General features: G+C 39.0%; 2 protein-coding genes across 3 annotated transcripts; one reads left to right on the top strand and one right to left on the bottom strand.

The window, feature by feature from the left end:
- Positions 1-2,433: 2,433 nt before the first annotated feature.
- LOC135168605 (leucine-rich repeat, immunoglobulin-like domain and transmembrane domain-containing protein 3) lies at positions 2,434-9,987 on the top strand. 2 transcript variants are annotated; one of them, XM_064132981.1, is made up of 4 exons: positions 2,434-3,385; positions 6,140-6,371; positions 6,945-7,052; positions 7,122-9,987. In XM_064132981.1, the coding sequence occupies exons 3-4, from the start codon at positions 6,955-6,957 to the stop codon at positions 8,905-8,907; spliced, it is 1,884 nt and encodes a 627-aa protein (XP_063989051.1). In that variant the 5' UTR covers positions 2,434-3,385; positions 6,140-6,371; positions 6,945-6,954; the 3' UTR covers positions 8,908-9,987. The 2 variants fall into 2 exon arrangements, with proteins under 2 accessions (XP_063989051.1, XP_063989050.1); XM_064132980.1 differs by having other exon boundaries at positions 2,435-3,385; positions 6,945-9,987.
- Positions 9,988-10,137: 150 nt separating this feature from the next.
- On the bottom strand, positions 10,138-12,308 carry LOC135168617 (CAPA peptides-like). The gene is made up of 4 exons (XM_064132997.1): positions 11,886-12,308; positions 11,184-11,444; positions 10,762-10,905; positions 10,138-10,517 (listed from the first exon to the last, which is right to left on the bottom strand). Exons 1-4 carry the CDS (start codon positions 11,944-11,946, stop codon positions 10,450-10,452), a joined length of 534 nt encoding a protein of 177 aa, XP_063989067.1. The 5' UTR covers positions 11,947-12,308; the 3' UTR covers positions 10,138-10,449.
- Positions 12,309-12,566: the final 258 nt, after the last annotated feature.

Raw genomic sequence — 12,566 nt, forward strand, 5'->3', positions numbered from 1 at the left:
TTCTATCTTTCCCTCAATCAATTTGAATATTTATTTTTATATTAATTGAGGTTGGCTGATGTATTATTCCTTTAATTGATTTCGATTGGTGTAATTTATCTACTGAATTATTTATACTATACAAGCTATATTACATTCACACAAAAAATCTGAACTTGAATTGCTCTTTGATCAATGTAATTTGCAAACAATTATGGAAGGGACTAAGAATAAGTGCAGAAGTTTCTTTTTTGCAAGTACTTTCTCCAAAATAACTCGGAGACATCACTCATCGGATTCTAATTACGTTTCAGTTTATTAAAATGTCCGCAATTAAAAAGGACGATTATCCTTTACAGTGAGACATCTCGAATTACGCCACACGTTTCGCCCTGATAATTCTAAACTAATTTAATGTGTATATCTTCCATTTTGGGGAAATGTGTGGCGTCAAGGAAAAAAATTAATAGAGCCATCGTGTGAATTAACTCGAAAATTCTAACACTCAAAAATTAAATACTCATGAGCCAACGGAGAAAGATTGATAATTACAAAATGCAGATCCTGAAAATAAAGAACAGCTCATGAAGAGCAGAACAAACAAATAAAAAAGATTTTGACAATTCTGAGTAAATGATTCAATAATCATTTTCGCATTCTCATTCTGCAAAAGTTCATTGAAAAATATAATTAGATTTTTTTTTCAAATAAATTAAATCATCTCAGTAATTGAGATACTTAACTCATCCAAGGAATTCATTAAACAAGTGATTGGGACAGCTCAGCAGGTAAGTGCCACAAAATCAGTCAAAATGCTTAACCCATCTAACGATTTTTCAGGGAGAGGGCGAAAAAAATATTCCCACCCTACTCATGAATTCAAACACGAGTAAGCATTCAACTTCGACGATTTGCCTGTTGCACTAAACGAAAATCCCCGAAATCTACCTGACGAAATCAGGGGATCCTCTGACGTCTCAAACCAATACGTACTTGATCCTTTTTATTCTGAATTTTTCATCACCGAGGGGTGGGAGTTATGTAGCTCAAGAGAAAGAGGGTATTGCTCTCAATGGGGTCGAACACCTTCAACCGATCGATCGCTGATATTTTCGATAGATAGTACTGCGTCAAATTCATTTCCCTTAAGAATTAATCCCCCAGGAATGGGGCGAATTTTACTACAGTCATTCCATCAAAGAAAATTGAACTAAAACTTTTTTCCATTATTCTCAAATTGTGAATCCGATGAGAGAAAATTGGTGTAATGTTTCCGAAAAGGGGGAATGGAAATTTTATGATTTTCCGATAATTTGTGAATTATATAGAAGTTTCTCTTCAGTTTTATGATATTTTCATCCAAAATATCATTCGATTGTTTCCATTATTATATACATTTCGTATATCTCATGTTTATATGTATATTAATCAACAAGAGACATGCGGTAATGTACTTTTTTACCTAGTGACCGAAAATGGGCAAGTTGTTTTCGATTTTAAAAATGGTAAATTCCTCTTGAAATTACCATTTGTTCCACAGAAATTGTTGGTATTTATCAGAGAAAGATATGTACCAACTTCATAAAATATTCACGTCATGAAACTGGAGACTCATGTAATTCTCCAGTAGAACGGATGTATTTACCCGAAAGACATATAAATGTCTCACTGAGTGTACGTTTGCCTAAGTAACTATCCGTAATTAACGAGGAAGAAAATAAAAGTTATTTCAACCGTAAAATACGATGTTTTTTCCGTAAATTACGCGAAAGTAAATTACGTTTCTATTAAAATTGTAATTTATGATTTCTTAAGCATAAAATACGCTTAAGCCGTAACTCACATTTATATTTTGACCGTGAAATGAACCTTTTTGAAGCTTAACAATCGATTTTTGCTGGAAAAAAAGCCATCACACATCATATTGGTGTTAAGCGTAAATTGCGTTTAGCGGATCGTAAATTACGCTTAGCTAGACGTAAAATTTACGCTGAGGAAAAAATACTTTTACCGTGGAATTATTTCGTTGGAATAAGCATTTATTTTATTGAGAATGTATTTCACCTCTCAGTCATTTTAAGGCGGTCCACATCTCCCAAATGTTGCTGATCTTTTCGAGTAATCTGCGTAAATAAATCGTGTTCTAGCGATTTTTTGGGAATAAAAAAGGAGAAATGTCAAACGTTGAGTAAATTCTTCGTTTTATCACCAGATCAAATTCCAAAATTGTCGCGTAATTTATTCCGAAAAACAAAAACTTAACATAAACTCCTAATTTATTACATCTTCAGAGATAAAAAGTCACAATCAATAAGTGAGAGCCCCCGATAATTCGTTCATCGATCGCTAATCCTCCGACTGAAGTCTTTCATTGTAAAAAATCCCTGATAACCCATCCGCTTCACTATCAATTCCTCCCCCGCCCCTAACAGAAGCTCTAAAACGCTGAACGGCATTTATTCCTCCCAAAAAACATGCACTCAAGACCGACTTTATTTTACGGTAATTTCATGGTACGAAGGATATAAAAATTCCCCTCACACCCCTTCGCCGACGGAAAAGAAGTGGGGGATATCCCGCACTCTCCGAGGGGATGGATTTCATTGAACGGTTGGGAACACGCCAGTGCTGCCACACCGGTGGAATATTTCTCCAGTGATTCCCTACCTTCCTGGGGTGTCCAACAGAGAGGGAAGAAGGACTCTCATGTTGCTCCAGGTCTCCCTCCGCCGCGGAAAAAAGAGAGGGAATGAGTGAGTGAAGCCAGTGGTTTTGGTTGCCTCGTCTACTCGCTGCGGCAAATCTGCAGGTCCAGTGCTGTCACGTTGTTCCTTTGTTTCACCCGACTTTAACATCAGTTTTCAAAACACAATTCCCGGTATTTCATCTCTCAATAATCACCATATCCATTGATATCAGTTGATAATTTACCCCAATAAATTAGGGAGAAATTTCAATGACAAAAATAGTGATATCGAGTGGACAAATATGGGGCGCTGCACCCGGCCTGGATTAGGGTGTCAGTCGCGCGTCCTCCGATGAATTTGGCCCACAGAGAAGAGCTATTTCTCCGCATAAAATTGTGATTTTGAGTTTCAAGATAATTCTTACCATCAACAAAATGGAGTTTATCGATTGCCGTGGGAATTTCGTGATTTTGCCGAGGGATATTCGGAGTAATTATCGACATTTCCGGGGGGTTGATACGGGGGAGATGGGACGAGTGAACGAATTTGTGGGGGAATTTTTTTATCAGTGATTATTACCAGGACAAATACGAGGGGGAGAGTGATTAGAATACGGACGGAAGAGAAAACTGTTGATTGAATTTTTTTTTGTACAATTTCATTTGATACTTTGACCAATGGATGGAGGTGGACCATTGTGCGGGATTGGCGCATTGGAGGCAAGTTGATTTTTATGGTTGAGAATAGAACACTTGACATCCTTTTGACGTCAGTCATTGGGAGTACTGTATTGACGATTGTGCAATAGTGATAGAATCTAGTTATGGAGCAAACACGTATAAACCACCCACCCACACGAGAACGACACAGTGTTCCACAGTCAGTACCAGATTTCATGTGAAATCGATAGCGAGGGCACATTGATATTTCGTGGCCAATGTCGCTTCATTTTTTATCGCCGATTCAGTTTTTTTTTTATTTGACAGAAAACACTGAGCAAATTGAAAACATCAAGTTGCTCATCATCTTTGGGATTTTTTTTATGTCACGTCGGGGATAAATAATGATGAAGGGGAGGTTTCTAATGCCAGCGTCGTCTTTACCAAAATTGAACTATTATTTTTTATTAAATAATTGGAGGTCTATACACCGGGTTTAATAGGTGGTTACTATGTGATTTTATTAGCTAAATTAATTAATACTTTGAATCATTTTTTTTCACTGATTTTAACATCATTCTGTGATCTCGTTATTTTTCATTGAAACGTTTGTGATCATGTGCTTGAATGACATATTATATTTATATTGCAGTTTATCATTTTTACAACTCCGAATATAATAACATATAAATTGCCGATTCAAGTATTCGATTGTTATTGTGCATGGAATTTTTTTGGTTATTTTTTTGCAGATGAAATTACCATTGAAATTTCTCTCACAAATAACAGTTTTATGTACCAGATATATAGCTGCTAAGTTTTATTATACATTTTATTATACATTACCAGATAATATGATCTATATCTTCCGGGGGATATCCACACTCACATGGAATGGGCACCATGTGTTCTGGTCTGTGAGGAATTCAGTAGGGAAGTGGTAAAACGATTTAAGGGGACGCACCGGTGAAATTTCAGCCTTTCCTGAGCCTTAGGACCCATTGAATAGTTTTTTACTTGATATACGGTATAATACGCGAATAAGTAAAAAAAGCGAGAACAAAACCAGAGAATTTTGGTAAATAAATCTTTGAATTTGACACTGAATGCTATTTAGGCGGGAAAAAATAATCAAATTGCATTTGATATCGAGCATTAGACATCCAAAATGTTCTCTCCACGTAATGATTACTGTACTATCATCAAAGGCGAGATGATTCACTCAATCATCTCCCCTCCGCAAATTGAAAATCCCCGAAAGCCCTATGGACCCATGAAAACGATGCCCTCATCATTCAGCAAATAATCAAAATCAATAAACCAGACCGAAAGAAAATAATCGGTTCTGCACGGTTTGTTGGAGTTCCCCCGAACATAAAAGCGATGTATGGCCAGCAACTTTTAATTTATCACCTGGATCAAGCCGTGGGGTTCGCGAGGGCGGGCATAAAGGGGTGATCAGGTGGCTGGAGGAGGGTGGTGAACAGAGGGGGAGGAGAACGCGGGTAGATATTTTTTGCGTGTCCTACAAACTCGTAGCCACAAGCTGCCAGCAATACCGCGGTGATCGATGCGCCAGAGGCTGTTACTGAGGTCCTCTTTTCCCGTCTTTGTCGCACTTCAGCCAGTGACAGACTCCACTTCAGCATTGAGATTTGTATGGCGATTAGCTCTTTGAAACAACGCCACCCCTCTCGGTAGTGCAATGCACCCTCTTCATTCTCTTTTTTTATCCTCCACTTATCACTCCCACCCCTTCTTCCCCATCAAACCAGTGACACGAGCATATTGCCATCCGAGTCATCACATTTCTGTTGAGGAGGTTCTCATCGGAGGGAAGATGGCATCAAATTAGTGGGGTAGTCCGGACACCTTGTTACCATGTCATTTTTTTTTTACGTCAATTTTTTTTTTTCACTTTGTTTTCAATTTTTTTCGTGAAGAGGTGACAGCGCAAGGGCCAATGGAAGATATTTTTTATAAACATTCCAGTACGAGTACCGTAAAAATGTCCCTAAAATTTCGGTATCTCGAATTGAGGTATCTAAACTATTGTCAAATGCTTTGAGATAACATTTTACCTCAGTCGTTAAGCATCTCGTTATTAATCCAATTTAATTAAATAACTCGAAAGCTAATTGTTGATCCGGCATTGTATTTGAAATCGAATGCACGCAATTGTGTCCTTGTTAGTTTGATTATCCGTTAGCGCGACAGATAATTTTATTTTATTCGGAATAATAACCTTCGCGCTTTTAATTGGCGTTTGTGAGTTATTGGTTCATCACACTCTTTCAATTTATATCATTTCATCCGCTCTAAATCGCCTGAAAATCCACCTTTGAATCGTCTCACTTTGGCGGTATATCTGATTGATATTTCTAAAAGATTTAATTATTACACTGCGTATGATTCTACCGAAACCCTCCTCATTATTTTCTAAATTTGAGATTCTCTTGTGTGAATTGTTACAAAGAAATATCAGATATCCCATCATAGCATATATTTTTGACAAAAATATTTTTTTTCGCTACTGATTCTCGGCCGGTTCGTTACACGTCTTTATCAGAATTGCGTTTTTTCATTGATATAAATTAGTTTGCACTAGTTGTATGTTTTGATTTACTCACGAAAGTTTCGCTGATAATCCAGTTTCCGGATATGTTTTTTTTCTTCCTAATTAAAAACTTCCCCAGCTTTAATGAGTGTTGCCTACTTTGTGGGAAAATATAATTCTAGTTATCGCAATTTGAAACTTTTAAGCGTGAAAAAATCGAGCGAACGGAGTGATTAACACCTCTGTTTCATTTTCAGACTGAGGATCCATGCGTGAGGACCGAGAGGAAGTTAATAAAATGGTTAGAAATGTGAAATGCGATACTTCAGTGGAAAAAGTTGAATTTTTCGTTGATGAACTCCGATAATGACGGCTGGATTGAGGATGGTACAATGAAAGCACGGATTAAACTGCGAGCTGATGTTGATGAGGGTCTGAAAGAGAGAGAGAAGACTGTGGGATTCATCAAACACACTGGGCACAATTAAAGTAAGTTGAATAATAAATGAGAACGAATCTCTACCTTCGATGTCAGCAGTTGAAATGAAAATTTTACCTCTATAAAATATCAATTGGAAGAGCTTTCCTACGGCTTTGTATATTTATTTAAGTTCATTATACCACTGACAGGGCGAACGGATTGTCAAATAGTAATGTTGCCGTTGCTGACCTATAATTTTCCCCTCGGAAAAACTACTGACCTTAATCGGTCAACGGCAACAACACCACTATTTTCCACAAGTTGTTTCCTTTCAATAGAGTTCAAGGAGATCCGTCAGCCCGCGCTATCCATTGTTAGTTCCTCATAACATCACCTATTACCAAAATATTTCAAGTATCATCAACAATGTGGTCCAAATACCACATTCTCTGTAGACTGATTGATCGCTTCACCTCCACGGTAATTCTGCCAAAGCCGTAAAGCGGCTATTCTCACAAACAATTATGTAACTAACAAAGAACCTCTCCTGACACCATCCGTAAACTTCCAACTCTCCAAACTTAATCAGCCAACTTCTCACCCTCATCATCACAAGAACTCATCATCAATTTTGCCCGCAGGTTTGGTGTTATGTTAGAGTCAGTAGTTCATCGTCTCCGAGGGCGTCATTTGCTCGCCCTCCTGCTGATAATATCCGCCCAAATTTTCCTGATACACTCAGCAGCCTTTCCAGACTGGACAGATTGTCCCGCAGTATGTCGTTGTCGTTGGACATCAGGAAAAAAATCGGCATTCTGTCCAGATGCGGGTCTCACCTCCCTCCCAGCCTCCCTCGATCCGGAGATGCAGGTGCTCGACCTCTCCGGTAACCAAATACCCGCATTGCAAGCCGAGATATTCAAGCGGGCTGGCCTCGTAAACCTTCAAAAGGTTTTCCTCCGCAATGCTGGCATCCATGAGATTCATCCAGACGCCTTCAGAGATATGAGAATTCTCGTGGAAGTTGATCTCTCCGACAACCACGTGACAAGCCTCGAACCAAACACCTTTCTTGGTAACGAGAGACTACGAATCTTGACCCTATCCGGAAATCCATTGAAAAGATTGAAATCCCGACAATTTCCGGAGCTCGGACACTTGAGAAATCTCGAGTTACAGCGATGTGGATTAACAGAAATCCATGGATTAGCTTTCACCGGTTTAACAGGCCTCGAATCTCTAAAACTGGATAACAATCAGCTCTTGTATCTCGAGTCAAGAACGCTATCAGTCCTCCCAAGCCTGAAGACCTTGACACTGGACCACAACAAGTGGTCCTGCGATTGCAGACTCAAGTCCTTCCGCAGTTGGTTGATTCCCGAGACCCCTCGCAAGCTCTACTCAGTCTCCCAAATCTGCAGCGGTCCCCCCCGGCTCCAAAAGCGCCGCTGGGAAGACACAAAACCAACGGAGTTCGCTTGCTCACCAGAAGTCCAACTCTTCGCCAGCAAAGTCCAGGAGGAGGTGAATGGAAACTTGAGTCTCTCCTGCTCAGTCTCCGGTGATCCAGAGCCCGAGCTCTGGTGGTTGTTCAATGGCTCACCCATAAACCTCACTCGTCCCGACAACCCAACCAGCAGCATCATCGTCACATCCAACTCCAATTTTTACAGATCTTCCGAGAGCGATGTTCCCAGAAAATGGAGCAACATTACGATCTACAATACAAGTGACTCCGACGCTGGCGAGTATTCCTGTCACGCGAAAAATCTAGCTGGTGCTGACCACGAAACTGTCAACATTGTGGTACCAAGAGTACTCACTGCCCCAACTCTATCCCAAACGGACAATTGGTTGTTATGGGTCAGTTTAGCTGGTGGTGGAGCTGTCGCACTGTGTGCGTTCATCCTGGCAGTTCTTCTGACCGTCTGCCTGTGCGGCAACTCGAGAAGACGAAGCAGAAGGGAAAAAGTCAAGCTGCAGGGAAGCACCAGCTTCGGCGATCAGGAGAAAAAGTTGTTGGATCTGTCTGTCACAACGACAACCCCAAACACCAATGACAGGGGCAGTGGTCAGGGTAGCCTTGCTGACACTTCCTGCAGCCCTGGAGACCTTGAACTTGCTGAAAGAGCTTCCATATGTGATGCTGCCACTGTCACAGTCGAGAGACTGAGACCTGACTGCGGCATTCAGACTGTCAGAACTGTTAACTGTCCAGCTGGCTTCCTACCACCACCACCCGAATTCACCGGTGGGGGTGTCCTTCCTTCCGGAATATTCGGTAATATATTCATATCGGTGTCAATGCCACAGGATGCTGAGAGGTGTTATCCTGATTTGCTGGACATTCCGGTTCATGCACCGGCGATCATTGATAAGTGTCATGTTTCGAGTGCATTGCCAACTGGATCAATTATATCCAGTTTTGCTACTTTACCGAGGAGAACTCTCAGGGCGGATAGTGGCTCACAGTATGATAACATGGGGCCACGTGTCACAGCTACTGGTAGCTCGACATTCTCATTGACCGATGATTTGAGGCTGTCGCCACCACCACCACCGCCGTGTTTTATTAAACCACCGATTGAATTTGTCTCGTTGTAAGGAGCGGAAGTGATTATGGAGGTCCTTGTGTGTTTGCTACTGTATGGGGTTTATAAGTATTTGAAACGAGACTCTATGTGGGTGTGAATATCACATGAAATTGGAGAATCCTGTGTACGAGAATGAAGAACAAGGTTGATAAAAGGCACACGTGGAGCTTCCAATCAACTTTGCCCCGTGAATTCATTTAAAAATTTAATTTTCATAGTCATATCGTTCAAACATATGAATTTTCGTTCAATGGATATTTTCCCCAAGTATAAGATATGCCATGATAAGGAAGACCTCTGGGTGAAATGGGTTTACAGGATTCTTCAATGCGTGATTATTGTGAATCTGGTGGGTTGTGTGGATGTATGTCTTCCTCAGTCGCAAGGAATATTTTGTTGTTATTGAGGAGTGAATGGGTAATTAACGGTGTCCAGTGGAATAATGTCAAGAGATTGAAAGGAACATCTGGAAGTGCGGGAGGGAAAATATCGAGGATAGGAGATTTTGGGAAAACACAGCAGGAGAATATTTCATAAATCATGTGCCAATTTTTTTCAGAATTACATTGAGGAAAAAATGAAAATTATATTCAGCAAATTTCGACGATATCGGTCCAATAAAAAAGTTATCAATTCATTCATTAAAAAAATTTCCTGTGAGAAATTACTGATGTAAGAAGACACAGAAAAAGACCCGACAACCCCCGTCACTCATCAATTTACAACAACAAATATTTCAGTGCGAAGTAGTCCCTTTAATTAGATCAATCTACTGATAAATTTCATCATATTGTAAATATTTCATGGATTAAAAAATACCTTTCTTCGTACTCTCACGTATTGCAAAAAAGAGAAAACATTAATAATACAATTTAAAGTATAATATTAAGGTTACCAGCAGAGATAAATTTGTGAGGTAATTTTAGATAAATCATCGGAACAATTAATAATTTAATTACTGGTTTTTTCCAATGTATCTTGTTCCATCTCCTTCATCTCACCCTTATCCTCTTCCCTATCCGTCAGAGCACATACTCACAGAAAACACACGAGGTGTATCATTAGTTTGTTAACACTACCTATGTAAATATTTGTTATGATATACCATAACGTATAAAAGGATAAATGAGATGAAAAAAAAATTTCAAAATGAATTAATGGTAATTTGCGTAGTAAATGAACAATCTTACGTGCCAGAATATTAAGTGCGTAATTAAGTGAAACATCAGTAAAATCGGTATTTATTATGAACGCTTTGTCAATTAATAAAATGATTGAAATTTTATCTTACAATTTGTTCATTTTTGTTAATTTTTTTTATCGATTTAAAATCAGGGTCTCCAGAGGTTGGAGAATCTAGGAAGATATCAACTTTCAATATTTTTTATTTATATTTTTTTTTACTTTTTTCTTTCAATTAAATTTTCTTATGCTTCTTTTTTTATTTATTCAATTTGTCTATTTGTCATTATTTATTCCCTGGGATAGCTGTCTCCCATCGTGATCTCTTGTGTCTCCTTTCTTCTATCGTTATTTCCTACATCGTGTCCTATTAACGGGAGTGATCCCCAGATGATCGGGGGTAGTTGTGCAGCAATTGGCGCTCCATCTTTTGATAATCTAGAATTTTATATTTTATTCATTTTCTAGTGAAATAAAGTACTTAACTTGGCGGATACGCTACCGCGCATCGTAATATATTTTGTACTTCCGACATTTTAATGAAGAATTAAAATAGCGTAGCGTAATATTGATTTTTATTAAATTCAATAAATCGTGATTGACTTTAACATTGCTTTAATGTTGATAGCCAACATGGCCCCAACCCTGGCAACCAACCTTGCATTGGAATAAAATCACTAACCTCGAGGTGTGACAATGAATATCCCAGCATTATCCATCTCATTTTCACACTGAGATCGCTGTTGATTTTTTCTCGGTCCATATCTCAGATTATCGACCCAAATTCCGTTACCCAGTCGCTTGTAGAAGTCCTCATCGAAATTTCCTAAATTGAAACGTCAATCATTTGATAATTACGAATATTCAGTGAAATCTCAGAGGAGTTTCCAGAAAAACTTGAAATTTTCCTCAATATGTTCTCATTAAATCGACTTCGCCATTTTTTTACCAAACGGAGAGACTAATAATTGTTTAAAAATGACGGAGGAACCAGTAAAATATTCTTCCGTAATTTTTATTGAATCGCTTCTCTCCAGACGGTAAATTTCGTAACACATCACTTCACAAGTAATTATCATCAACAGATCATCGAAATGTCCTTACGCTGGTCATTAAAATCCAGCGGATTGTCCGATCCCTGCCGATGATTCTTGACTTCTCCATCAGACTCCGGATATTTCAAATCATCGGTTAGTGCTGATGGCCCGGATCGTCCGACACGAGGATATTGCACGAGCCCGGCAACTCCATCCGGTCGTCCAAAACTGCCCATACCCGCGTTTCGTCCGATTCGCGGTTGTGCGAGAATTCCAGCAGCTCTTCGTTCATTGAATTTAGCGATCAAGTCGTTAATCCTTGCGCCCCCTGAACACACGCATTATCTAATAACATTTGTACTCGACTTGCTCCGTAAAAAATATCATAATAATAATTTTGGTATCTCTCCTAGAATTCGAGATATTCACAAAAAAACTGGTCAATAATGAAGAGTAACTTATTAAATATTTCCATTTCGACTAAGTTTTATTTTGTTCATTTATATTAATCGGCAGAGATAATTCTCTTCATTGATTATAACATAATCCTCTTCATCTAATATTGTATCTCGCGAATTAAGAAAAAGATGCAAAAAGAACTCGGGCCAGTAAAATTGAATAAATGAAACTGAGAAGCTTAAAAGGGCAGAGAACAAAATTAATTCAAGATGACGTACAATAAATTACAAGTGAATGAATAGACCCAATTCATCATCTAAGTAATAAATAATCTTCCCCCCAAGTATCATAAACTTGAAAGAAAACTTACGGTTGAGTGATGTACCAAAGACGAGAAAAATTAGCACAGTGAAGCGAAGATGATATTTCATTTCAGGAGTGATTTTTTAAAATAACAACAATTAATCTATTTATCTTCCCGAATCGCAGTGACTCAGCTGAAAAGATGAATTGTAAAGAGAGAATAACCGCGGATGAGTAATCGAACCGCCGGTTCTGGAGGAAAAAAGACGTTTGTATTATCTTCGCTTTCAAAATTTATGGTTCCACTGGCTGCGAGGAAGACGAAAATGTGGGATGTTCACGGTGTCCTAGCGATCGCGATACTGGATGCCGAATAATTCCCGCCGAAGGATTTTATACCTTCAGCAGGGTACAACGGGTGAGTTGCGCATCCTCCCTCGCCATTACAAAATTTTCCCGCTCCCCCTTGCTTTCCGAGCTAGTCTTCTCCTTACTTCTTCATTTCATCCACGCCGCCACCCACCTGGAGCTTGATGCCTCGCAGGAGCCCCCACCGCCCCCATTTGCGAAGAATGATGTATTTTAGCATCGGCTTTGCTGTTCAATTAATTTGGCAGGCAGAAAAGAAACAATTTATTCGCCGAGAAAAAAGCCGATCCCTGGTAATTGTTTTCTTTTGTGCAAGTGCAAGTGTTGTATTGGATAGATCGTGAATTTCCATTTTTTTTAATTAGAATAACTAAATTAG

This window comes from Diachasmimorpha longicaudata, chromosome 13 (assembly GCF_034640455.1).
Source record: "Diachasmimorpha longicaudata isolate KC_UGA_2023 chromosome 13, iyDiaLong2, whole genome shotgun sequence".
Taxonomy (NCBI): Eukaryota; Metazoa; Arthropoda; class Insecta; order Hymenoptera; family Braconidae; genus Diachasmimorpha; species Diachasmimorpha longicaudata.